At 37.8% G+C, this 27,730-nt stretch overlaps 2 protein-coding genes across 2 annotated transcripts; both read left to right on the top strand.

Annotated features, from left to right (window-relative positions):
• The first annotated feature begins 1,466 nt into the window (after positions 1–1,466).
• LOC109089683 (putative gustatory receptor clone PTE03) lies at positions 1,467–2,957 on the top strand. The gene has a single exon (XM_042740252.1). It carries the CDS (start codon positions 1,509–1,511, stop codon positions 2,424–2,426), a length of 918 nt encoding a protein of 305 aa, XP_042596186.1. The 5' UTR covers positions 1,467–1,508; the 3' UTR covers positions 2,427–2,957.
• Positions 2,958–24,759: 21,802 nt separating this feature from the next.
• LOC122139907 (olfactory receptor 51I2-like) lies at positions 24,760–25,677 on the top strand. Its single transcript, XM_042740253.1, has one exon. It carries the CDS (start codon positions 24,760–24,762, stop codon positions 25,675–25,677), a length of 918 nt encoding a protein of 305 aa, XP_042596187.1.
• Positions 25,678–27,730: the final 2,053 nt, after the last annotated feature.

Genomic DNA, 27,730 nt, shown 5'->3' on the forward strand with positions numbered 1-27,730 from the left:
GTTGCACCATATCTTTTTAGAGTATGCAGTGTGAAATTCAGCTTACTGGCACTGAGGTAGCACTGAAGATGTCCCTGGATGTGGCAATGGTTGAGTCAGACCAGTAAGTTTGTCCATACAACTGGGCCTACTGTAAATATATCAAAACTTAATTTTTGATTAGTAATATGCATTGCTAAGAACTTCATTTGGACAATTTTAAAGGCAATTTTCTCAATATTTTTATTTTTTTTTGCACCCTAAGATTCCAGATTTTTTAAATAGTTCTCAGCCAAATATTAACCTCGGCCAAATATTGTCCTGTCCTATCCTAAAACAACATATATCAATGGAAAACCTATTTATTCAGCTTTCAGATGTTTTTTAAATCTAATTTTTGAAAAATTGACCCTTATGACCGGTTTTGTGGTCCATGGTCACTAATAAACTGGCAAGCAGTAGATCAGTAATATGATATCTATAAAAGCAGGTAAATTTTTTACATTGTGCTGCCATAATTATAACTAAAACATGAATAATCATTGTGAAAAGGAACTACTTACTTAGCATATGTCTTAATTTAACAACGAGACACAACATCAAGGAAATACTGACCACAACGAGAATGTCCACATAATTTCAAGCACAAATCATTTAACAACATAACCATAATATTAGGAGGTGTGCATACACCACACACTGCTAAATTAAACCCAGATCAATATCACCACCTGCTGGCGAAGGCTGTGTTAAGACATGATCTCTGCCATCTAAAAGACAAATACAACTGAGAAAAAATAGTGCAACCTTGTCTGCAAATCTACCCAAGAGTACCATATCCCCCAGATACTTTAAATATTATGTTGAAACTTAATTTCCAATAAAATGTCTTTCCAATAGTTCACAGACCCCATTAGTTGTGTTTGCCCACCACAATGCCCATTTTCAACCAACACAAGTTTTTGTTACAGTCTTTTCAGGCTTAAAAGTATGCATTTTGTAAGTGTGTAAAAAATATGTATTTTGTAGCAAATTGTTTACAACAATAGCTTGCAGTATAATCAGTAAAGTTTTGAGTTACAAGAGTTTTGCCCACTGAGTCACACAACCCATTTTAGGGATTCTAGGAGTCTGTGCTGTTTATGCAAATCAAGCACAGAAGAGGGGTCTCCAGAGACAAGTTTTATACTATAAAAAACAGCATGTACTGGCGACTCTTAGTTCTTCTAAACCACAGCACATGTAGAGCTTATTCTCTGCACATCTGCACATTATTTGAAGATGAAGTGATAGTAATTTGAGATCATATCACAGAAGGTATTTCTGATAATGCAATCACATGTATATTGTTTAACTGACTGAATAATTCATGCAGTACTTTATATTCACATGATGTATTATTTAAAACATTGTGGTTATCTAAAGCTGATAACCATCAAAACTGTTTATTTGTAAGATACATAAAGATCACATTAACTTTATCTGTTCTCATCCTCAGGTCAGTGAATCCATTCTTTGCTTAATGGAAAATGGAAAATGGAACATATTTTTACTTGATGTTGTTTGAAAATATTGGGTACATAAGATATGCCTTCTTTGGTTTGGGAATTATTTTATATTGTGCTATTGTATTCTTTAATGCCCTTATTATTCTTGCAATTTTTCTGGAAAGGACATTGCACCAGCCCATGTACATTCTGATTTCATGTTTATCCGTCAACTCTGTGTTTGGAACAGCTGCTTTTTTCCCAAGGTTACTGACAGACTTGCTGTCTGATTCACACTCAGTCTCCCGTGAAGCATGTATCTTACAGGCTTTTGTCATTTATTCATATGCAACAAATGAAAACACAATCTTAATGTTAATGGCATTTGACCGGTATATAGCAATCAGTAAACCATTACAATACAACAACATAATGACCCCCAGGATTTTATCTGTTTTAATATCTATAAGCTGGATTTATCCAATGCTTTGTGTTGGTATTGCTGCTATATTAAATGCCAGACTCACGGTGTGTGGTAACAAACTGTGGAAGGTGTACTGTCACAACTGGGAAATTGTCAAGCTTTCTTGTTCAAATACTATTGTTATTAATGTTTTTGGCTTTTTCATAGCGACCACAACTGTTATCATGCCTTTAAGTTTTATATTATACTCTTATGTTAAAATTCTTATAATTTGTAGAAAAAGCTCACTAGATTTCAGGAGAAAAGCATATCAAACTTGTATTCCACACATAGTGATCCTCTTAAATTTCTCAGTAGCACTTTTTTGCGAGGTCACTTTGAGTCGGGTTGAAACTTTGGAACTCCCTATAGGGCTGTCAATCATTCTTTCATTAGAGTTTCTCATTGTACCACCCATCCTGAACCCTCTTGTTTATGGTTTCAAATTTCCTGAAATTCGCAAAAAAATTATATGGATTATAAAAGCCTGCAAATAGCTCTAATAGATGCTGCACAGAATGTTAACAAAGTTCAATGATTGTATGATTGTACTGTATAAATTATGTTATCATGATATACATTACATTTTATGAACCTGTGAATTTGAGACTGCGTTTTCATATAAATCTTTGCCACAATTATATATTTACTATACATTTTATTTCAAATTTAGCCTCTTAACTGGATTCATGACATGGTTCAGACCCTCAATTAATTAATAATTACGGACACCTGATTCTACTTACTATACCCCTTATCTAGCTGCTCACCTCACTCCCTCATCGGTTGGTCTCAAGGTTGCATGCCTTCTCTGCTCTCGCAATGCACCTGCTTGTATCCCCTAAGCGCCGTGTCTTGTTCTGTCCTGGAGGAATTTCTGGAAGGAATTGAGATAAGGACTGTGATTTCGCAGTTGATGAGCTTCTTTGACTGTTTTGAGTTTGCACTTACTGTTTTGATTCAATCCTCTGCCTTCGATAATAAAGAAGCTTTTAAATTATCTTCCACTGTGTGCCTATCTATCTAGTTGTGACAATACATATATAATTGTATATACATGTAAATATTTTCAGAATGTATACTGTGTATTTATATATACATAATAAACAAACATATTATGTAAATAAAAACTTATTTCTGATCCGATTAATATATGCATATAAAATAAATGCACAAAATTTAAAAGACATCGGAAGAAATTTTTCGGATGTTAATTTTTTTTTTTACTTTGTTTTTCTCTTTTTTTTTTTGCGTGTTTGCCAGCTCCGAAATGCTGAAAAGAAAACACACACACAGCCCTAAGAAAAACTGAGAAAGAAAGTCTATTTCATTGTTTCCCAAATTATTATTATTATTTTCTAATTCTTTTTTTAGACTATTTTAATTGTTAAAGTATATTAATCAAAATAACATGTCTAATTAATTGAAGTCATGGAACTTAAACAATTTAACCTCAATTTATGAGAAGTTTTAGTTTGGTTTTATTTTTACCAAATGCTGTGTTTAACTTTCTGAATTCCATTTAATGTCTCATTAAATATTAATAATAAAAAGCATCTCTAATTATTTGATGTTTTATATATATATATATATATATATATATATATATATATATATATATATATATATTTCATAAATGTGTTGTGTATTTACATTTTTTTTTTTTTTTTTTTTCCGCTAAATAAATTCTGGTAAATATTCCTTTACCCTGTGGCCCTCTTCGTTTAGGAGACAGAAGCCTTTAAATTTAACTCTTTTTTTATTTTTCAAGAAAGTCAATATAATATATTTTTGTTCGATAATATTTTTTGATTATTTATGATTTTGAGGGAATTTTATGATACTATGCAATATTTATACAATTTTAATGAACTTTTTTCTCCATTAGAATAATATATATATATATATATATATATATATATATATATATATATATATATATATATATATATATATATATTATATATATACACACACACACAATTTTTTTTTTTTTTTTTATTGAGAATTGGGCCAACTGGAGACATAAAAAAAAAAAATGTGTGTAATGTTGCGCAACCTCTTGTATTAGCACCCTATATAGATATATACAGAGGCTTTTGGGTTCCCGTTGTTTTTTAGACAATTTCTTCTTTTTTTTTTTTTTTTTTATGATTTTTTGAATTTAGGTATGCATCTAGACATTATAAAAGAATATATAGTGAATAGGTTGAATAGTCAACTTTTTGTCAAGGTCTAGATATTTTTGGTTAGATAAGTATCAGGTTTTACATTATGATTACAGTCAAACATAAAAATGTTGTTAGAAAGGGAACACATAGAAAGCATTTTTGTTACTCAGTATCTGATAATAAAAAAATCTAACAAAATAAGGAATGGATAGTGTTAATTCAAAACACTTTATACAAACATTTTGTAATTAATTGATATTTTATTAAATGTAATTCAATAAATGTTTTTTATGGCTTGTGCTCCAGTGGCGTCTGCCATTGCTAAGCAACCATGACCTGCTCTCCATGAAGACACAGAAGTTTCAGCAAAGGATAAATGGATTTCCAGAACTAAAAAACCTTTGCAGTAGCTCTGCTAATGAATTCATTTAAAAAATGTCTATCCTTGTACAGCTATGATCAGCTGTTTCTCCATCTTGGCTTAGTTTTAAATTTTGTTACGGGAAAGGATGAAGCCGATTCGTTGATACTTGTCGCATAACCAGCAGTGCACTTGCTGCATTCTGAAAAGTTTAGATGATTCTAATTTAATTTTCTACATGTTAGATTGTGTTTTATTAACGTCTACACCTACATAGCCTTAAACTTACCCTTTACAGTAATGAAATACTAATTAATGTTGTACAGTGTGAGTATTTATGTGCGCATGCCCAGTAGCGCCAAACGTATCCCTTCTAGCTTTAACCACGCACATGTGTCATATCCCGAGCTTTGCATGTGTGCGCTGCGCCAAGCCATCAGTCATTTTAATTTTTGACCACAGACATGATGTCAGCAAACAGCAGCATTATAAAGTAAATTAAATGTAAAGTACATAAAAAATAATTTTATCCTACAGCTCCAGACTCGGTCCTAGAGGGCCAGTGTCCTACAGAGTTTAGCTCCAACCCTAATTAAACACACTTGAACCAGCTAATCAAGCTCTTACTAGACACACTAGAAACTTCCAGATAGGTGTTTAAAGGCCAGTTGGAGCTAAACTATGCAGGGCATTGGCCCTCCAGGATCTAGTTTGGAGACCCCTGTCCTACAGAGTTGTTCCTTTGCACATGCTTTTTGATCATTACAAATAATAATGTACAATTATTTTCTTAGAATAGGAGATATGCTGTCTCTCGCCTCACATACATTCTCAATAGCCAAGTATGTGGTCTTGAAGAGGATCCTTTTTTTCTCTCATTTGGACTCGGTCTTGACTTGAACTTGAACCTCTTTGGACTCGGTCTCGACTAGTCCTGGTCTTGTCTTGGACTCGACAGAGCTGGCCTTGACTACAGCTCTAACAATCAGTATCAAACAGTAGATGTAAAAAAAGAGGAATGAAAATGTAATAAATATAAACAGTTTTGACATACATACTAATATACACACACACACACACACACACACACACACACGCGTCTTACAAATGAGGATGATAGAAGCAATCAAATCCAACAAAAGATGTTAATAGATATTAATAGATTAGAAATAGATATTTATTATAATATATACACAACATATGTATTAATGACAACAATGAAATGCAGTGGAAAGGTTTTTTTGGGATTAAGTTAATTTTCATGGCAAAGAAGGATTATGCAATTCATCTGATCACTCTTCAAAACATTCTGGAGTAAATGCAAATTGCTATTATAAAAACTTAAGCAGCAACTTTTCCAATTTCCAATATTTATGTAATTCTCAAAACTTTTGGCCACGACTGTACATATCCCTATTTATAACATTTACGGTATTAACGTTCTTTGTCATTTCGCCACAGTTATAGCTAGCTGTAAACAATCTTACAACTACTGAACTAGTTACCGGATGTGCCGTATCAGTTTAACGGAAGTCGGATGACAAAATGCGGAAAAGCGGAGTATTAAAAGTGGGCGGGGCGGGATAAGGTGAATAAGGCAGGCAATTACCTGGGGCCCCACATGTTGAGGGGGCCCCCGACAGCTGACAATTTGATCTATCGGAAATCTCATTATTAATATAACATGGAGCAATATATCTGCACCTACACCCCCACCCCCCCAGGGGGCCCCTTCTCGCAGGATGTGCTTACTTTTCCTTCGTGATGCGTCAGCTGGCGTTTTCAAACTGGCACAGCGCTTACTCATGCATTTGCCAATTTAAACATGAAGAGGACTTATCCATCTGGCAGACAGAAGTGGAAAAAAAGACAAATGTGTCTTACAAATGTTTTCATTGTTAATTCCAGCTTATTTTCATTCAGTTATTTGCAAGAGGAATTACTGGTAATACTCCAATTACTAATAGGGTTACTGGGAAACAGGTTAGCTAGGGTTGCACTTAGCGTGAGCTTATGGTAGTGTTTAGCAGGTATTAATATAGGCTGCAATAGAATCGGTGGAACAGGGAAAGATGCGCACATCACCTGTTTCCAGGATGTCCGTGGGTCCTTAAAAAATCTTAAATAACAAGGCCTTAAAAAGTCTTAAAATGTTTTATAAATATTTTTGGTCACATTACCGCTAAAATATCTTAAGTTTGACAGACATAATGACTGTTTACAATCATTGGACAGACCAAAGATATTTTTTTCTCCTCCGCAGTAGTTACTGCATCATCAGAGATTATCACAGTAGCAGAATACAGGTCAAACTACCTTCTTAATGTTCTCATTTTCAATAATAATAATAATAATAATATTTATCAAGCTACAGCTGATCAGCCTTCTTGTTAGTTTTAAATGTTTTTGTTTGTACTTACCCGACCGGACAAATAACCTGATTAGTGAAGTGACATAATGATGAGCATAACAGCACACATAAAGAAACTCGGCTTAAAAGCAAATGAGCGTAACGACTTAAAAGCAAATGAGCGTAACAAGAAGAAATAATTTTGTGGTAAAAATTGAAAATTTTTATTTTTTTCTGAATATTCTCAAGATGCAAAAAAAAAAAAAAAAAAAACCTACAGAGTGTGCACATTACGTGAAGTCTAGTGCGCATGTGCATTTACATTGCGCTCTTTGCATAATTTAGTCTTTTGGAATGCTCTTAGGGCCGGCACAAATTCAAGACATGGGGGCAGAAAATGTATATATTTATAACACTTCTTATAGTTTATCACTTTCACATGCAGATGCGTATTTTTTTTCCTCCAAAAATGACCATGATTATAAATGTAGATTTTTTTTTTTTTTTTTTTACAACTGTTCAATAAACTAGAACTTGATTAAGAGACCCATATTGCCTGTTTTGGCACTATTTCAACAACATAAATAATTCCAAACAAAGCCACAGCCACTGATCTATAATAGAGATCAATGGCCACTGGGCTATTTTGCATCTCTGAGCAACATGAAGGTGTTTACATTTAGTCATTTAGCAGACGCTTTTATCCAAAGCGACTCACAAATGAGGACAATAGAAGCAATCAAAAACAGCAAAAGAGCAATGATATATAAGTGCTATAACAAGTCTCAGTTAGCCTAAATGCAGTATACGTTGCAAGGGCTTTTAAATAATATAATAAATAAAAAGAAAACAGATAGAATAGAAAAAGAATAGAGCAAGCTAGTGTTAGAGGTCTTTTTTTATAATTGTATAATAAATGAAAAGATAAAAAAGATAGAATACAAAAAGATTAGAAAGGTAGTTAGAATTATTATTATTTTTTTAATAGTATTAGAAAAGTGAGTGCAAAAGTTAGAGGGTCAAATAAAGATGGAAGAGATGTGTTTTAAGCCGATTCTTGAAGATGGCTAAATGACTCAGCTGCTCGGATTGAGTTGGGCAGGTCATTCCACCAGGAAGGAACATTTAATTTAAAAGTCCGTAAAAGTGACTTTGTGCTTCTTTGGGATGGCACCATCAAGCGACGTTCACTTGCAGAACACAAGCTTCTAGAGGGCACATAAGTCTGAAGTAATGAATTTAGGTAAAGGGGTGCAGAGCCAGTGGTGGTTTTGTATGCAAACATCAATGCCTTGAATTTTATGTGAGCAGCTATTGGTAGCCAGTGCAAATTGCTAAACAGAGGTGTGACGTGTATTCTTTTCGGCTCATTAAAAATTAAATTAAATATTAAATTGTTTAGTTCCTAAATGAATCAAACGTTCAAATGATTTAGTTCAATTGCAATGACTTACTTATTAACAGTGACTTGCTACACATTTAAAGTACCTTTTTATTATTTAAATAATTTCAAATACGGATTCAATTCAAAAACAAAACTCCTAACTTTATACTATTCATATTAAAAATAATTTTTTTAACAGTATCATGAAATAGAAAGCGACAATGTAGTATTAAATTTTTTTGGTGTCATTTTATATCATTAAAATGAAATAGAAAGCCACACAGGTTAGCAACTATGGTTTTGGGAAACGCACCCCAGGTCAAGAAGCTGTCAATCGAAAACTCAGTAGCCAATGAGAACACACCACTGCTAGCCCCACCCCCATGAGAGATTGTGCTAGAATGGCAAACGAAAACTTCAGAAGCATAAATGGAAACTTCAGAAGCGTAAACAAAAACGAAAACTTCAGAAGTGTAAATGAAAACTCTGAAAGCACATTAGTAACTAAAGATCAGTGATTGGAAGAGTAGAAAACAGTTGCAAAACATGCAGTGTATTATAAACGAAGTCAACGATTTTGCCTGCAATTTACTTATACTTTTATTTCAAAGACATTTTATTCAGTTTCAATTTATATTTTCATAAGTTTCTTGAAAAACTACATTAATTTTAATTGGCACAAAGGTAGTTCCATAACTTACTAGCCAGTGCACTAAAGCAAATCGTGACTAGCCTCTCACTTTGATTTTCTTTCACTCACCTAAATTATGGACACAAAACATAACTTTACGTTGGTTTAACTGAAAAATGTTCTGATATCGCCATATGTTTGCAGGACCTCACACATGCAGTCTGCCCCTTCCTCTGTGTTCACATTCCAGCTTCTGTTCTTCTTTGACATGTCAAAACTCAAATTAGTTTAAAATAAGAATTTAAACTCTCTAACCACTAGGCCATGACTTTCCCACAAAATATCTCAAGCTTTATGCTTTATTTATTTGTAAAACATTAACCTCAAAACCTTTTCAGCTTTCTCTTTCTGCAAATTGTACGGTGTAGCAATATGACAGCACCCAAAATACTATCAAACACTACAAAGAATGTTTAATGTTTAGTATTTTAATATGTTTAAATGAGTAGGGAACGAGACACTGCGTCCTCTAGGGGTCGCTATGGGGAACACCTCGTCGTGACCCGTGTCTGAAGCATACAATGAAAAAACACCAACGAGTTGGCCGGCGACAGCCTCTGACGTCACTACCGGTGCGACTATAAAACAGGCACCGGGGGAAAACACGTCATTCCACTTCTTCGTCTGAAGCTTGCGTCCGAAGCATGGCAGGGAGCTAGAGGACGCAGTGTCTCGTTCCCTACTCAGGGAACCATGGTTACATTCGTAACCTGAGACGTTCCCTTTCAAGGGAACTTCGAACTGCGTCCTCTAGGGGTCGCTATGGGGAACAGTATACCCACGCCGCCATGCTGAGGGGAGTGCAGGCCAGAATCATGGCGAACACCAAGTACCAACTCTACCATTTCATTGGAGTTGCCCCCGGGACATTTAGACGGCTGTCTGTGACAATACCCCTTACGGCCAAAGGCCTAAGCTACATACCCAACTTAATTGTTAGGGCCTCGGCCCGGTGGTAGAGCTAGAGGCTTGGAATCAGGAAAGATTCCTTTTAAGGGATACAGCTAGGAACCTAGCATTTTATACTAAGTCTAGCCTGTCACAAAGGGGCTACAGCTTGCTTCCGCAAAAGCTTGCTGAAGGAGCTGTCTCAACAGATCTCCAGTAGCAACACCCTGTTTAGATAGGTATCCGAGGATACATGGGTGGAGTGGCGCCCAAGATGAACGGGGCTTTTACCAGCTCAAGAAAGGCCACGAAGCAACCACGCGAAGCCCTCACCATATAGGATTTTATAAAGAACGCAGAGTACTAGCGTGCGATCTTACCACAGTGTGGATTTCAGAAAGTGTGCAAAGAGTTCACGTGCACACTTACCATATCATGGATTTTCAAATACTGTTCTAAGGAAGGGCTCTCGTGGCACTCTGATAGAGCAGCTCATAGATGGAATGGTGCATCTCAAAAAAGTATGTTTGAGAGTCATCAACTCGATCTGTGGAAATAATGCTGGAGCGCTCTGGGAAAAACAGTGAACTCAGTCTCATATGAGAGGAGAACTACTGAATCCAGAGTAGCACGCTCATAGGTGACCCTTCTTGGAAAAGGGGAGCGCTGCTAAACTACCACGAGAATCGCCCGAATAGCCCCTCATGTTGAGGGAAGCGATGCTTGAAGTGTATAAACAAATACACACTGGCTGAATGGAGCCCAAGGAACCAAGGTCTAATCATCTCAAGAAAGGGAACGAGGCGGAGCGCGTAACCCTTACCATATAGGATTTCAGAAAGTGCGCAGAGTCTTGCGTGCACACTTACCAATACGTGGATTTTTAGAAAGTGCGCAAAGTGTTCACGTGCACACTGACCACCATGTGGTTTCAGAAAGTACACAGAACTTAGCGTGTGTACCTAAAGGTTCCTAAGCATCGCAGAGGCGCTGAACCGCACGGGAGAGGCAAGCTCGAATTTTATAAACCTCTAGCGAGGGGAGCATCACCTGAGGCAGCATATACAAGAAGACTTCTGTAACTGCCACCTTTACTTCCCGCTGGATGCGACAGCACCTAAGCGGCTAGGAGACCCCTCAGGGTGACCTGGCCGGACATCCATGAAATTCCCTGCAGTGCTGTGCCAGGCCTGATGATCAAGGAGGCTCCCGCAGAAACCTGTGATCTCAGCCGCCTAATACCGGAACATGAAGCCGGATGGCTGGTGCTGACGAGTGTTTAGTAAACACTGTAGCTGAGCACTGCAAAGGAAACTCACAGAGTTTATTAGTAGACACATAACCACCAGCAATTTACACATAAGTATATACAGAAAGGGTTATTTTTATACTCCCACCCTCCTGCGCTGGAGCCCCACTCAAGGGGCGCCTCCTTTTAGTCCGGACCATCAGTAAGGTGGTTGCTGTGAACATAGAACCAGCCAAAAACATCATAGGTCCAGCATAGGAGACTGTTATGCGTTAGAGGTTTCCACCTAACCTCGATCAGGTGGAGAGCTGGTGGTTACAGGGCAATTAGGAAGGGGAGGATAAAAGCAGAAGTTAAAAATCCCTAAAGGGAACGAGTAGATACCTCAGTATCACTCTGACTCAGACGAGAACGCTGCCTCGTCTGGATCACATCCCTTAGGTTCTGCTTACCCCCTTGTGACCCACAAGTCCTCTTAACCCTGCCCGCAGGTGGGGGAGGAGCGTGAGTCGCGACACTAGCCTTCTGTGCCCGTCTTTGATCCTCAGATCGAGACAGGCCAGGACCCCTATGTTGTTTGGGCTCAGACCTGGACCTTCGTGGAACGAAGGATCTGAAAGCAGCGGAGTGCGCCTTCGTCTCCCCGAACTTCTCGATCACCGTCTCAACGGAAATACCGAAAAGTTCAGAAGGCGAAACCTGAGCATCGAGAAGAAAGCCTTTTCTTTCTTCCCGATGTCTGCCAGGTTCATCCACAGATGTCTCTCCACCACCACCATGGCAGCCATAGTCCTGCGCTTGGCAGAGGTGGCCTGCTTGGTAGCCTGGAGAGAGGCCTGTGGTGCGGCGCAGCTCGGCTACCTGATCAGGAAAAAGGCCTTTGCCTCTATCCAGGTCTCTTAGCAGATCAGTCTGATATGCTTGAAGCATTTATTTTGTAATAAAGCCACAGCCTGACCTGCTGCTGCGTATGCCTTGCCATTTAAGCAAGATGCATTGCTTGAAGGGGCTTAGATGGCAAGGAGGGAGATTAAGAGAGGATGTCTCCCCCGCAGAATGAAAGCTCTTTCTGCAGGGGGCATCCTCTCATAGCCGTTTTTCCGCGCATCGCCTCGATGTCGGCAAAACTCTTATGCTGAAACCGATGGATGCGAGAAGAAAACAGCCTCTTTCATTTCCTTTCGATCTCTGTATGGAGATCAGGCAGAAATGGAAGGCTCACCTGAGCTGGAGGGCTATGGTCGGAAAGATAATGCTCATCGAGGCGCGATCCATAAACTCCAAAAGCTCTACATACGCAGGGCAGGAGAATTGAGAAGGCTCAGCCTCAGCTTCTTCACCATCCTCAAATATCTCCTGCTTTTCCTGGGTAAAAACCCAGCAGCACTAACCTCAGTATCAGAAAGTGTTAAAGATATAACATCATCCTCCCGAGGCTCTCTCTCGTCCGCTGCCATTTTGAGTGCGAAAGGGAAAGTCCCTCTTTAAACCATTCAGACAGATCCAGCTGAAATTCTCATGAGCTCATTCTCCTCCGTGCCTCAGCAGCGGCGGGTCCTGAACCGCGGGAAGCAGATGGCTGCCTTTTTTTTCGGAAAGAGAGACGAACGAGAGCGGAGCTTTTTCCTTGAAAAAATGCTCGCAATGCACGCAGATTGCCTCCTCAAAGACATCGCGTGCGTGCTCTTTACCCAAACAAATCACTTAAAGATCGTGTGTGTCATCGGGGTGTCAAATAACGCCGACACGGATGCATACATTGTCTAAACGCTTGCTAGTAGTCGCCATGATAGACAGAGAAAGAGCACTCTTACCGGTTCTTTCAGATGCACGCTTCAAACAAAACAGTCAGTGAAGACGAAGAAGAGAATGACGTGTTTTCCCGGTGCCTGTTTTATAGTCGCACCGGTAGTGACGTCAGAGGCTGTCGCCGGCCAACTCGTTGGTGTTTTTTCATTTGTATGCTTCAGACACAGGTCACGACGAGGTGTTCCCCATAGCGACCCCTAGAGGACGCAGTTCGAAGTTCCCTTGAAAGGGAAGCTCCATTCTTCACAAAAGTTGGATAAAAAGGTGCACAGGAAACAAAAACCTAAAATAAAATTGATAAACATGATCTGCCAAATGCTGGCCAAATCACAGAGATGTTGATTCACACGGGATTAATATTATCACTGGACCTCAGGGTTTGGACGAAATATGGTAGGTCATTTGCGGGGGAATTTTTACTTTACAGATTACAGACATGGCTGATTCACATGGGATTAAGATCACAGACAACCTCCAAAATTATTACAAATGACTGGAGGTCACCAGGTAATACTAATCCCATGCGAATAGGCCTTAATAGTGTAATCTATTAACTACAAGTAAAACCCCAACTTTTTTACTTGTACCAGATATGGGTGTACATACAACTGACTTTGCATTTAATGTGAATTTAATAACAAAATTGTTAGATACTAATTATTACACTTTAATTTTACAGAGAGTAGGCTAAAGAAAATATACATTATCAAATAACATTTTCATTCAGTCTAGCCAGAGTTCAGGCCCTCTCAAAAACTCCCATTATATTTACTAAAACTGTTTACTCTGTGGAATGAATATCTTGCATTTGTACGCACATCTGCACTTTGTTGTCAGCGAGCAAGTGAACAAAACACAGCATTTCAGCGATGACTCATCTGAACATCTCTGATTGGCCATTGCATTCATAAGCTCAACAGAACCATGTTTGACTGGTTATAATACAGCGCTGTACAAACATGTCTGTCTCTGGCTCAGCACCAGCCAGCGAGCACAGATTTGAATTTAGCAGCTGATGCTGTGCCGCACTGAATGATCTAACCATACCGGTGTGATTGCATCAAATATATAAAAATATTATTTGGCTATATTTTTTTTTTGTCTTCTGGAAGCTGCATTCAAAATCCACTTGGCTCAGAAATCTGAAAATCTGAAATCTGAATCTGAAATCACTTTCAATGGGCATGATGCCTCTCGTCCTGGCTAATCTATTATTATTTCCCCATGTGTGCTATTTCATCTACAGTCAAAAAACATCTTAGACACTAAAATACTTGAAGTCATTAAATTATGCATATCCCAACAAACATGTATATGTGGGCCCCACATGGTTTATGCTGGGTCTACATGGGTACCAAGTGGCCATGGTGCCAAAATGGGCATCTTATCTTAGCTTAGTAGGTCCCAAATGGGCAAAAACAGATGGGTTCCCTATGTGGGTCCTAGTTGGGTCACAAATGGGAAATGCATGCATGGGCTCTAAATGGGCAACACAAATGGGGCCCGTATGGGTTTAACAAATGGGTTAGACATGGGCAAATACAAATAATCCCATATAGGCTGCCTACACTGCCCCAAGGTAGTACCCACATAGGCAACCTCTATATGGGTTTAGAATGGGGAAACGCAAATGGGGCACTTTTTGCCAAACCATATTGGCTCGACATGGGCAAATACAATCAGTCCCATATAGGCTGCCTACACTGGCCCAAGGTAGTACCCACAAAGGCAACCTCTACATGGGTTCTGAATGGGAAAACACGTATGCAGCCCACTTTGCCAAACCATATGGGTAAAAGATGGGCAAACACAATCAGTCCCATATAGGCTCCCTACATTGGCTCAATGTAGTACCCACATAGGTAATATTTGTATGAGTTCTGAATGGGGAAACACAAATGGGGCCCTCTTGGCCAATATTTGTAAGGGTTCTGAATGGGGAAACACAAATGGGGCCCTCTTGGCCAAACCATATTGGCTCAACATGAGCAAACACAATCAGTCCCATATAGGCTGTCTACATGGGCACAAGGTAGTACCCACAAAGGCAATCTCTATATGGGTTCTGAATTAAGAAATACATATGGGGCCCTCTTTGCCAAACCATATGGGTAAAACATGGGTAAACACAACCAGTCTCATCGAATCTGTCAGATCACAGAAGACAGCAAAAGCAGCACTAAAAAAGGTCTAAAAAAAATGTTGGACTACATAAGGTGAATAGGCCACTGGTTCTCAACTCCAGTCCTGAAGAGCCAGTGTATAGCAGACTTTAATTTCAACACTAATTAAACACACCTGTCTCTTATTCAAAAATAATTGTGAATACTGTGATTAGCTTGTTTGGTGTGTTTGATTAGAGATAAGACTAAACTCAACAGTACATTTAGGACTGTTGAAGAATTCATGAGTCAGGAGTTGAATGAGCTGGTATATACAATACAAGTCAAATTATACCCAGAGTGCCATCAGCAATGGCCTGCAAAGCACATGCTTATCTCCATATAGTTATTTCAACATCTATACAAATGGTTAAAAATATCCAGAAAATGGTCACTGTGCAATATGAAGAACGGGATACAGAAAGCTAATTATCATCAAAATAATGGGATTATAATGGCTTTGAGATGGGTACAAGAACTCAAACCCCTAGAAATAGCTGCCTGATTACACAGAAGTACTCCAGAGTTTAATGGTCAGTTGGTTAGTAACAGATAATGAAATAGCCCAAGTGAAGAAAGATGGAAATTCATGTTTCTGATGGAAAAATACAATGTAAATCCAGAAATCATATTTGCAGCATATGATACAGGAGTTCATAATAAGGTTTCATTAATTTAGCATATTGTGTTTTGTGCAGTTCTCTTTTTGGACCAACAGTACAGACTTTTCTTTTTAGTCTAGTCGGCACATGACTGACCTTCAAAGTTGAAATATGATTGAAATGTCAGTTGCTGTTTTAACGTTGACACAATGTTGATATAAAGTTTAAAGCTAAATCATTGAAAAATGTTTTTAACAAAAACAAATCATTAAAAAAAGACAATTAAAATATCTATGTTGAATCAATGTCATGTCATTAACAACAAATATCTGCCTTTTGAATTTTATGATGATTAATATTTTCTTTATTAGCATTTTATGATATTTTGATCAAAAAACCTCTTCAGAAATCCAAATATATATGTGTACAAATATAATTATTCTCATTAGTAACAATAATTATAATGGATACAGTTTTAATCTTAAAAGAGCAGTGAAATTTTGTGTAGATTTACAATTTTGTGTGTGCCTAAAGTTTGCCATGCATTATTAAATTTTTATTCATACACTGGACTAATCAAATAATACAGCCTAAAAAATAAAACAATACACACATTTCTTAAAAAAAAAAAATATTTATGCCGTGTTCCAGGCAACCCATAACCCGTGTTTTTCCAGCCTTATACCCGTGAAAGTGCCCTGGAACGGTAGTCAAACTCGTTACTTCCCACCCGTGAACTCGTACTAGATCGATGTACTCTCAGTTCCGAGCTCTGACGTCACATAGACCGCGAAACAACAATGGCAGTCCCTACGGATAATATTGCCTACGGATATAGTGTTTATGCAGGTGGTACACGTTGAAAAATAGATTTTAGGACAATATAATGTTGCAATAACATTAATAATCTAGCTACAATTCCTTGCGTTTAGGAAGTTTGGCGTGACTTGCCTGGAACGCTACAAAGTCATGAGTCGTGGTTTGAAGTCGTGATTTACGGGCTCAAAAACCTGCCTGGAATGCAGCATTACTATCGTTACCACTCTGAAACAATTGCAATTGGTTGTTTCTCCTAGTTGCTTTCACCATGATTGGCTAATCTGACTGTCATTCACGAAACTGGCCAATGACAAAAGTGCGCACCTTACTAGTCAGGTTTGAAAATACATCAGTTTGGTGATGTTTACTGATCCACGAGATTACTTGGTCACTCGGTTCCTGATTATGTGCCTGTTAACTCCTAACCCTAAGGTTGTGGGTTCGAGTCTCGGGCCGGCCATACCATGACTGAGGTGCCTTTGAGCAAGGCACCGAACCTCCAACTGCTCCCCGGGCGCCGCATCATAAATGGCTGCCCACTGCTCTAGGTTTGCGTTCATGGTGTGTGTGTGCACTTTGGATGGGTTAAATGCAGAGCACAAATTCTGAGTATGGGTCACCATACTTGGCTGTATGTCACGTCACTTTCATATTTTAACCTGGTGAAATATAAATGACACAGTGCACAAGACTATAGTTTCTTTTTTTTTTTTATCCATCTAACCAGATCATAGAACAGGACTCTCAAAGCCTTGACATCCGGGTATCCGGGAGATAAGTCAGTAAATTTGAGTAAAATCACAGGCGTCGCTTATCCCATGTGAATACACCACATGAAATTCAGGGGGTAAATGTTGGGGGTAATTTCAAAATCACACAAGGTCCCCAGATAATACTAATCCTATGCAAATAGGGCTTAAGTCTACTTTGCCCAGCACCATTTATTGATCAAATAAGAATCTATAAAGGTGCAAAACACATTTACTTAGGCTACATATATTTGAGAATCGAAACATTTCCTAATATAGTTGTTACGGAAGGAGACTCACACAAAGGATTAGAAGATACAAGTGTAGTTTATTTACAGCATATGATGCAGATGATAATGGCAGGTGAGTAATAGTCAATAAAGTAGATTTTTGGAAAGATGAGGAATGTAACCCAGTATCTGATTTTGCAGGAGATCGTGGAAGGGAGACAGGATAGCACACACCGTGGAAGGGAGACAGGACAGCACACACCTTGGATGAGTATGCAGAGTATCCACGGAGATGATAACTGAAACGAAAGATAGCATAGAGAGAGTCCACTTCATAAAAACGAGACCGGACACTGGAGTGAAGTGAGGTGTGTGCTTTTGTATGGGTGATGATGAGATTGCCATTAACCAACAGGTGCGTGCAATCAATATTCAGGTGATGGTGTTTGGCGTGATTGGGTGGTGGCTGAGCCTGGTCGGTCTGTGACAGTACCCCCTCCTCCACAGCCCCCTGCTGAGGGCCGAAAACCCTGATGTCATGGTGGCCTACCTCTTCCTCGGAGCCCAGCGCAATCTGGATGAGTGAAGTGAAAGGCTTCCAGCAGTGTAGGATGTCAACTCTGGGAACCCATGAACATTCCTCTGGCCCATAAACTTCCCTGTCCACAAGATATTCTAAGAGACCACCACGGTGCCTGGAGTCCAAGATCTCTTTGACCTTGTAGATGGTACCGTCCTCCTGGATTAATGGAAGAGGTGGTTCTTCTGTTGGGCCACGAAACAGGGTTTAGAAACAGGAGGATGTTAAGGTTTAAGCAGGGACACATGGAAAGAAGAGTGAATTTTATATTGTGAGGGAAGCTGAAGTGGGTATGTTACTGGATTTATATGTTTGATTATGGTGGAGGGGCTGACATCTGGGACTGAACTTCTTGCAGGGCAGGCACATTCTGATGTCCCGTGTTGACAGCCATACCTTCTGACCAGGTTGGTACGATAATGGAGGTTCAGCCCTTTGTCTTGCTTCTGCACGCTGAAGCTGATGGTGAGCTGCGTCCCAGACAGTTTTGCTCTCTCGGAACCAGTAATCAATAGAAGGGACATCCGACGGTTCCCCGGACCAGGGGAATGGGAAAGGCTGGTACCCGAGTACACACTGGAAGGGAGTGAGTCCAGTGGATGGCTGGCGAAGAGAGTTCTGTGTGTATTTGGCCCAGCCTAGGAACTGGTTCCAAGAGTTCTAGTGGCCATGGCAGAAAGGAAACGTCCTATTTCCTGCATGTTCCTCTCTGTCTGCCTATAAGACTGGGGATGGTATCCTGACAAGAGGCTTATGGCCCCACCTAAAATTGGCACTTTGTAGAAACGAGACCAGACACTGGAGTGAAGTGAGGTGTGTGCTTTTGTATGGGTCATGATGAGATTGACAATTACCAACAGGTGCATGTGATCAATATTTAGGTGATGGTGTTCGTTGTGATTAGATGGTGGCTGAGCCTGGCTGATCTGTGACAATAGTTAACACATTTGGAAATATTTTGAATAAAAAGGAAAAAATAAATAAAACATAAGCCTATATCAGTTATACAGTTCTATCCCCCCACCCCTAACAGCAAGCAGTTTCGGCCCAGATCCGGCCCACATCTGGCCCGCATGGATTTCACATGGTAATATATTTAAAAATTTGTGATAACATTGGTTTCATTTCATAAAGGCTGTAGTACTGTGGGAAATGTATATTAAATAGAAATGTACATTTTCGCTGCTCTAGTTGTTTCCCCACCCGAGCGGCAGTTTCACGTTTAGCTTGCCCACCGTCCATTTTCAAGCGCAGTGGGCGCACCTAGCAAACTTACTCAAATCTTACTGAAACAAACAGCGGATGGATCTCTGTTTAGATCGGAGGTGAGAGAGGGAGACATAAGGATGACACAGATATATAGTTTATGTACGACCTGGAATTATTTATTCTGCAATTGGCGCTAAAACGTCAACTGTACGGAACATCGTTGTGTACGGAACATGGTTAGTCTACATTAACTGTTAGTCTATGCTACTGTCTAAATTACGTTTCAAATTGCCATAATGGGCGTGCTAATGTTGTTTTCCTCAGCGTCTCAGCATAATGACAGAGAAACGGGCCCCTGTAATGCATTGCTAATGTTAGCATACGTCCATGTGAGCTAACGTTACTTTGCACAAACATGCATAACTTTGTTCGACTGTCATGAATATATGAAATGTCCATTGACATCAAGTACAATTTAGCCAAGCATAGATGAATCTTACCTGTCCAGGAGAAAATTAGCAACGTTGGCGTCTGTGTTCAAATTCTTCTCCGTTTTCAGCCATCTCCATCTTTCAAAAGCATCTCCAATACAAATTCTGGTTTTATTTCGGACTTTGTCACGATGAAATTCTGAATTATAACGAGGTCTTTGTGATTTAGTAACATTAGACATTTTTACCCGACTGGAGTTAGGGTAGGTTACAGCAAAGCTGGCAACACGGATCCCGAAACACTACTGACTTCGTGATTGGTAGATAGGTGGAGGGAGGCGAGTCAGGCCAAAACACAAAATGACAACATCAACATCAGTTGAGGGCTGCAAGTCCACTTTTTAAATGACAATATCCTGGCCGGACTACTGTTGTCAGTGATATAAGTATTTGAAATGAACATGATTTCTTAATGTCTAGTGACACATCAGGGCCATTTTATGATTAATTGAAATAGATTTCTTACATACAGCTCCTTTAAATTGTTGTAATTTATAAACACTTTATAAAGTGTTTAGATCTAACCCAGATAGCAAAATACACTCGGGCCAGTTCCAGTTAGATTCTCACCTGCCGGAGACTTACCACTTGGCCCGACACCATCTGCCGAACTGGGGCCGGATGCCTGTGGACTCACTGCCCGGAATTGGCCCAACACTGAAGTGCACAGCGCCGGACATGGCCCGGATTCATTTTTAATATCTACTTTACTGTTCACTTATCTTTCATTTAAAATTGATACGCAGCCAAAATGTTTACTTTCATTGTAATTATAAATATATAAAAATCTCATTATGATGAGTGCATTTTAAAAGTAAAGAACTCACTTATGGTGACATAAGAAAAAATTATTTACACATTACAAAACTATGCAATTACAGCAAAAAACAAAAGTTATACAGAAAGTATATATATATATATATATATATATATATATATATATATATATATATATATATATATCTCACATAACGTTTAGCGAAATTACCCTTCCATTTATTTATACTTTAAATAAATGATACTTAAATTTAACACGTATAAACAATAAACACTCAGGTGACACTTTACAATTTACAATTTTTAGTGCTCCTGTAGCTCAAAAGGAACATTGTTAATGTTAATTTCAACATTTACTAACGTTTACTAACAATACTTATTGTAAAGAGACACCAAAACTTAGTGTTTTGAACAACACATTAGTAAAAATTATAAAAATTAATCACATTTTGTACTTTAATTTATTTATCTAATCATTAACAACTATTACCATGGCTCATTTTTAAGTGAAACAATGAGTACTTTTTCTTGGTTGTTGCCCATTTTCAAATCGCTCAGGATTTATGGTTGCGGTGGTGTAACATGTCTTTGCACTTCTTAATCTGGTGACATCTTATTTTGGGAACTTTAATTTCTGCACCTGTAAAGAGCAAATAATATACAAGTATCTATTAGTAAAGGTCTAACGTAATGCATCAATGTGAACTACATTAAAGTTAGGTTGTAGCAATGTACCTGTTTATTTGACAGACTATTTACAGCACTAACTGCAATGACAGCACAATAAGTGGCTGTGCTCAGCACGATTAATATTTAATGTGTAGCATGCCAATTAAAGAGAGTTCACCCAAAAAATTTAAATCATTTAGTCCCCTTCATACTGTCCATACCTGAAAAACTTCTTGGGTTTGATTACCAGCATTCTTCAAAGTACCTTCTTTTGAGTTCTGCAGAAAAACAAAAGTCAGAGGTTTGGTAAAATGTAAATGACAGAATTCTGGTTAAATATACATTGAAGTAAATTAATAAACACTTTTCACCAGTCATCGCTATCCAGAAAAATAACAGTGAACCCTGCATTAAACTTGAAAAATACACATTCAGTCTCTTCAGTTAATATTCCCTGCAGTTACTGCAGAAAATAACATAGTGAAATGGTCAATGTAGATATTTTACTTGGACTTACTTTCTCATTGGCTTTAATGCTCGCTGCTAGTCCAGTCAGAAGTATAACAAAGATGATGTCCACTGTCTTGGACTCCAACCATTGCTCAGTGTTCACAAGTGTCTGAGTAACGTCTGCCATTCCTTCAGCGATGACACTTCCCTTGGTTACTACAAAATATTAAAATATTTAAAGAAATTTGTTACATGTTAAGAGAAAAAATGTGTTACTCCTCTGTGTCTCTACATCCAGAGTGAAGAAGCAATTAAAGTAGCAACAAAACTAATGAACTGTGATGCTGTTTGTGTTGTAGTCACATGCGTTTTGTCTGAGGTGAGCATCTCTACAAGTATAGTCTGCTTACATTTAGCAGCTGTAAAAGCAGAACAGAGATATTGCAGATGATCTCACACATACTGATGCATATATGACTGCAGTAATTCTCATCATAAAAATAACTGAAATTAGATTATTAGCTTATGTATTTAGTTGAGGTTATTGGACCTTATACACACTTTATCAAATCTTTACTCATACATACTTTAAGAAATATGGGGAAAAAAAGCAACGTTTGCTTATTGCAACTGCATTTACAAAAATATAGAAATGTGGAAGCTAAAAATACAAACAAACCTTTCTCTTTGTATATGCTGGACCGCCAACATTCTCCTCTTCCTCATGTGTTTGTCGGCAGACTGTAGCATTGCTCGTCAGTTTTCTGCAGCGTAAACACTCAAGACCCACAAAACACTTCGATCAAAAATGAAAAATATATTGTTAATTTATTTTTAACTTAAGTTTCCCACAACGCCACGACCGCTGCAGTCTCACTCGTGAGGTGAACTTTTGCGAGTTCCTTTATGACCTTATGAGTGCATGGGCTAATAAAATACTAAAAATAGATGCTCAACGATGCTTACCAGAAGTGTTTTATTGAAATGATTCCATACATCCATATCTCCTGGTAAATAATCCATTGATTTGTTTGCATCCAAACTGCACAGACATGGCGCAGAGGACTCACGAGCACAGGTACGAGACTCCACCCACCCTGCGCGAGTGAAGGTGAATGAATCACCTAAGAGAGCAATGAAGCGCGTTCAAAATACATACTAGCAAGCTATATAAGAATGACCTGCTGTTACATAAATATAGATTTGCTATTGTTATCAATATTAGAGAATGTTCTGTCCTATAAAGCACTTTTTTCTTTTTTTCTTTTTTTACATTTTATCACAAATAATTTGTTTTTGACAAATTCACGACATTAAACGTGTTGTTAACATTATTATATACTGTAAAGGTCTTAAGTCAAGTTTAAAACAGTTTTATGATAATTATTGCTATATTAATGTTACCATCTATGACTGAACCGAGCCAAATCATTGTCAGAAGTGGCCCGGACTCTACAGCCAGACTCAGGCTGGTTATGGTGAACAGGAATCGGCCCAGTGCTTTACAGCCGCATCACAAACACATGTGCAAGAGCGAGCTGCAGGCCACAATCGGCCCGGATAACACTCACCATTGCCATGTCTGAGCCGAGGGCGCCGCAGGGCAGCCGAGCTTGGGCCGATTACTACATGCTATCTGGTAATGTTGGTCTCTTTTTAAAGAAGAAAATCAGCAGATTTTTGCAAAAGTTATGATTATTATTATTTATTTATTTATTTTTTAAATTTAAGTATCAAAAAGTTATAGAAGTTTAAATGTACTGTAAATAAAATGTGCTGTATTATATTTTATTTATTATAAATATTTTACGTAACAGGTTTTACTCTAAAATTGGTATAAAATTAAAGCCTTATGTCTAAATAATGTCACGACACGCACACAAACGGGTAGATCCAATTGCAGTATGTTTTATTAGGATAATCCAAGTCTCATTATCAGCCAGGCAAAGGTCACAATCCAGGTAAGCAGTCCAGAAACAAGAAACATAAACAACATCCAAGAACCACGACAAACCAGGGTGACATTCCACAAGGACTCCGTAACAATGATAGAAACAACCAGGGTATTTAAAGACAGGTGCAAACAAGGTAAGTGGTGACAGCTGAACACAATGAACAGTGATGAACAGATAAGGCTAGTGGGAAATGTAGTTCTGACGAAGGTGACAATAAGGGGAAGTGAGACCTCTAGTGGCCACCCAGGGAGACACAGAACAGACACCGTGACAAATAAGTGATGTTCCAAATTTGAAGTTGATATAAAAAAAATGAGGTTCCTGTAAGTTTATTTAGGGCGTCATACCACAAACAGCCACCGGGTGCCATCCAAACTATATTGAGTTTTTTGTATGCATTTTTTTTTTTGTCACAAATGTCTAGATTTTTCTGTCGATATTACTTCTGTCTCAAAAAGACCAGAGACACAGACCTTTCCAATGGTATGATTTTGCCAGGATTATGAAAAGTTTTTATTCTAAAAGACCGTAATGCATTTTGTAATATGACACTTGACTTCCACAACTAAGGTGGAAGAGACCGCCAAAAGATTTTAAAGTACCATTTTCATGGTAACACAATGTCCGATAAAAAGGTTTTCACAGGATAAGTTTTCAAATGATATATAATTTATGATGATTACTAAAAGATTTCATAGAGAAAAAGAACCAAAAAAAAAAAGAGCTCCAAGCATCCCACAGGTGGGACGGTGACAGTTAAGGAGTTAATTAATACGTTTGAGTTACAAGAGTTTTGCCCACTGTGCCACGCAATCCGTTTTAAGGATTCTAGGAGTCTGTGCTCTTTATGCAAATCAAGCACAGCAGAGAGATCTCCAGAGACATGTTTTATACTATAAAAAATAGCATGTACTGGTGACTCTTAGTTCTTCTAAACCACAGCTCAAGTAGAGCTAATTCTCTGCACATTCACACATTATTTGAAGAGAAAGTGATAGTAATTTGAGATCATATCACAGAAGGTATTTCTGGTAATGCAATCACATGTATATTGTTTAACTGACTGAATAATTCATACAGTACTTTATATTCACATGATGTATTATTTAAAACATTGTGGTTATCTAAAGCTGATAACCATCAAAACTGTTTATTTGTAAGATACATAAAGATCACATTTACTTTTTCTGTTCTCATCCTCAGGTCAATTAATCCATTCTTTGGTTAATGGAAAATGGAAAATGGAACATATTTTTACTTGATGTTGTTTGGAAATATTGGGTACATAAGATATGCTTTCTTCATTTTGGGATTTATTCTATATTGTGCTATTGTATTCTTTAATGCACTTATTATTCTTGCAATTTTTCTGGAAAGGACATTGCACCAGCCCATGTATATTCTGATTTCATGTTTATCCGTCAACTCTGTGTTTGGAACAGCTGCTTTTTTCCCAAGGTTACTGACAGACTTGCTGTCTGATACACACTCAGTCTCCCGTGCAGCATGTATCTTACAGGCTTTTGTCATTTATTCATATGCATCAAATGAATACACAATATTAATGTTAATGGCATTTGACCGGTATGTAGCAATCAGCAAACCATTACAATACAACAACATAATGACCCCCAGGATTTTATCTGTTTTAATATCTATAAGCTGGATTTATCCAATGCTTTGTATTGGTATTGCTTGTATATTAAATGCCAGACTCACGATGTGTGGTAACAAACTGTGGAAGGTGTACTGTCACAACTGGGAAATTGTCAAGCTTTCTTGTGCAAATACTATTGTTAATAATGTTTTTGGCTTGTTCATATTGACCACAACTCTTATCATGCCTTTAAGTTTTATATTATACTCTTATGTTAAAATTCTTATCATTTGTAGAAAAAGCTCACTAGATTTCAGGAGAAAAGCATATCAAACTTGTATTCCACACATAGTGATCCTCTTAAATTTCTCAGTAGCTATTTTTTGCGAGGTCACTTTGAGTCGGGTTGCAACTTTAGAACTCCCTATAGGGCTGTCAATCATTCTTTCATTAGAGTTTCTCATTGTACCACCCATACTGAATCCTCTTGTATATGGTTTAAAATTTCCTGAAATTCGCAAAAAAATTCTATGGATTATAAAAGCTTGCAAATAGCTGTAACAGATGCTGCACAGATTGTTAACAAAGTTCAATGATTGTATGACTGTATTGTATAAATTATGTAATCATGATGTACATCACATTTTATGAACCTGTGAATTTGACTTTGCGTTTTAATGTAAATCTTTACCACAACTATATATTTACTATACATATTATTTATTATTAATAAATATTATTAATATTATATATATATATATATATATATATATATATATATATATATATATATATATATATATATTAGTGTTGTCAAACAATTAATGGCGATTAATCGCATCCAAAATAACAAATAAAAGTTTTTGTTTACATACTGAATGTGTGTACTGTGTATATTTATGTATATATAAATACAAGCACATGCCTGTATATATCAAAAGTGACGAACGCAGAAGCGCACAGAGATAAAAAAAACAAAACAACTGTCACAAATTAGAAGTACAAAACCAGGATTTGTAAAGAAAAAATGTTGGAGGATTTCGATATAAGCCAAGAGGAGACTGGTTTTCCTTTGCTAAAGTACGGAAACTTTGCTTCCTTTGCTCCTACAAACGTTGGTTTTCACGAGACTTACCAGCGCATGTGCAACACTGTTCTCATACATCATCCTCCTGGAGATGCTTCCTTTTACAACTGATGGCGCAAACTACATTAAAGTGATTATTAAATTTTGAATATGGATTGAATATGGATTATGGAATATGAAAGTCCACTTTTATGACTGGATTCCACTCACTTTTTCAGCACCACAGAAAGCATAGTGCCCTGCACACAGCCAGTTTGTAATGGGCTGTCTGAAAAGTCTATGTAATGGGCTGTCTGAAAACTGTGTTATCCAGCGACAGACATTTCATGAAGACCTTAAAGAATCATACCAACTGGAAAATGGGCATCCGATGTCCCCTTTGAGAAAATAAAAAAATAAAAAATAAATAAAATAATTCCCTAGTTGTTATATAATAAAAAAGGAGTGGATTGAAATTCTACTCCTTAATGATAATAGCAATTACTATTTGAAGTGGTTAAGTTAAGAAAACACTTTTTTTATGTTTTATGTAAGAAATAATTGACAGTGGTCTGCTTGGCATCGTGGCCACATTTGCACCTCGGGGACCTTAAGCAACAGCTGCTAATGAAATAGCAATGGTGTTCTGGTTTTCTAATGCACTGGTTCTCAGTTACAGTCCTGGGGACCCCCTGCTCTGCACATTTTATTGCACATCTGCACATCTCTCCCTTATTTAAAACACCAGATTCAGACCATTAGCTAGTTAGGAGAGATCCATTAACTGAACTGAGTGTGTCAGATAAGAGAGACGTATAAAATGGGCAGAGCAGTTGGTCCCCAGGACTGGAATTGAGAATCACTGTTCAAATATGTAACTTTAACTGCTACTTTGTGATGCTGTTCTAACACCATAGCGAAAGTTTGAGCAAAGCATGCTAACTGTTCTATTGTTGGCTGCACAGAATACTGTTTAGAGTTCCAGCCTCAGAGAAGACAAGACAGCAGTGGATTTATTGATTTATTTATTGTATATTACACTGCTGCCATGCAGATATAATATAAACATGCAATTTGTTCCCAGCTGTTTACCTTCACAGACTGTTTTTCTTTTTTTTTCTTCTTCTTTTTCAGTTTTATGGTGAGTAGCACCAGAGTTAAAGCTGATTTATACTTCTGTGTCAGACATACGCCGTAGCCGAGTTTTTATTTGTCATTCATTTGTCATTGTCTACATCGATGTGCAGTACACATGCAAACCGCTAGTCTGCAGTGTCCATTGGCATGTTGCTTGTGTAACCTGCAGTACCAAGGCAAAAGCCTACGAAGAAACAGCTTGTCGGAGAAGCATCAGCCAATAAAATAAATATCAAATAATAGATAATTTATTTAAAACTACAAAAAGAGATGACAATGGAACAGAAGAAAATGACATTCTTTCAATCTTCACAAGGACTTGTACCATGGCAGAACAACGTCTCGGTTACGTATTGTAACCCTTGTTCCCTGAAGAAGGGAACGGAGATGTCATGTGGATGACCG

This window comes from Cyprinus carpio, chromosome B15, assembly GCF_018340385.1.
Source record: "Cyprinus carpio isolate SPL01 chromosome B15, ASM1834038v1, whole genome shotgun sequence".
Lineage (NCBI taxonomy): Eukaryota > Metazoa > Chordata > Actinopteri > Cypriniformes > Cyprinidae > Cyprinus > Cyprinus carpio.

Bases quoted from the DNA above. Each gene is read 5' to 3' on its own strand.
- LOC122139907 (XM_042740253.1), top strand. From the start codon at position 24,760: ATGGAAAATGGAACATATTTTTACTTGATGTTGTTTGGAAATATTGGG.
- LOC109089683 (XM_042740252.1), top strand. From the start codon at position 1,509: ATGGAAAATGGAACATATTTTTACTTGATGTTGTTTGAAAATATTGGG.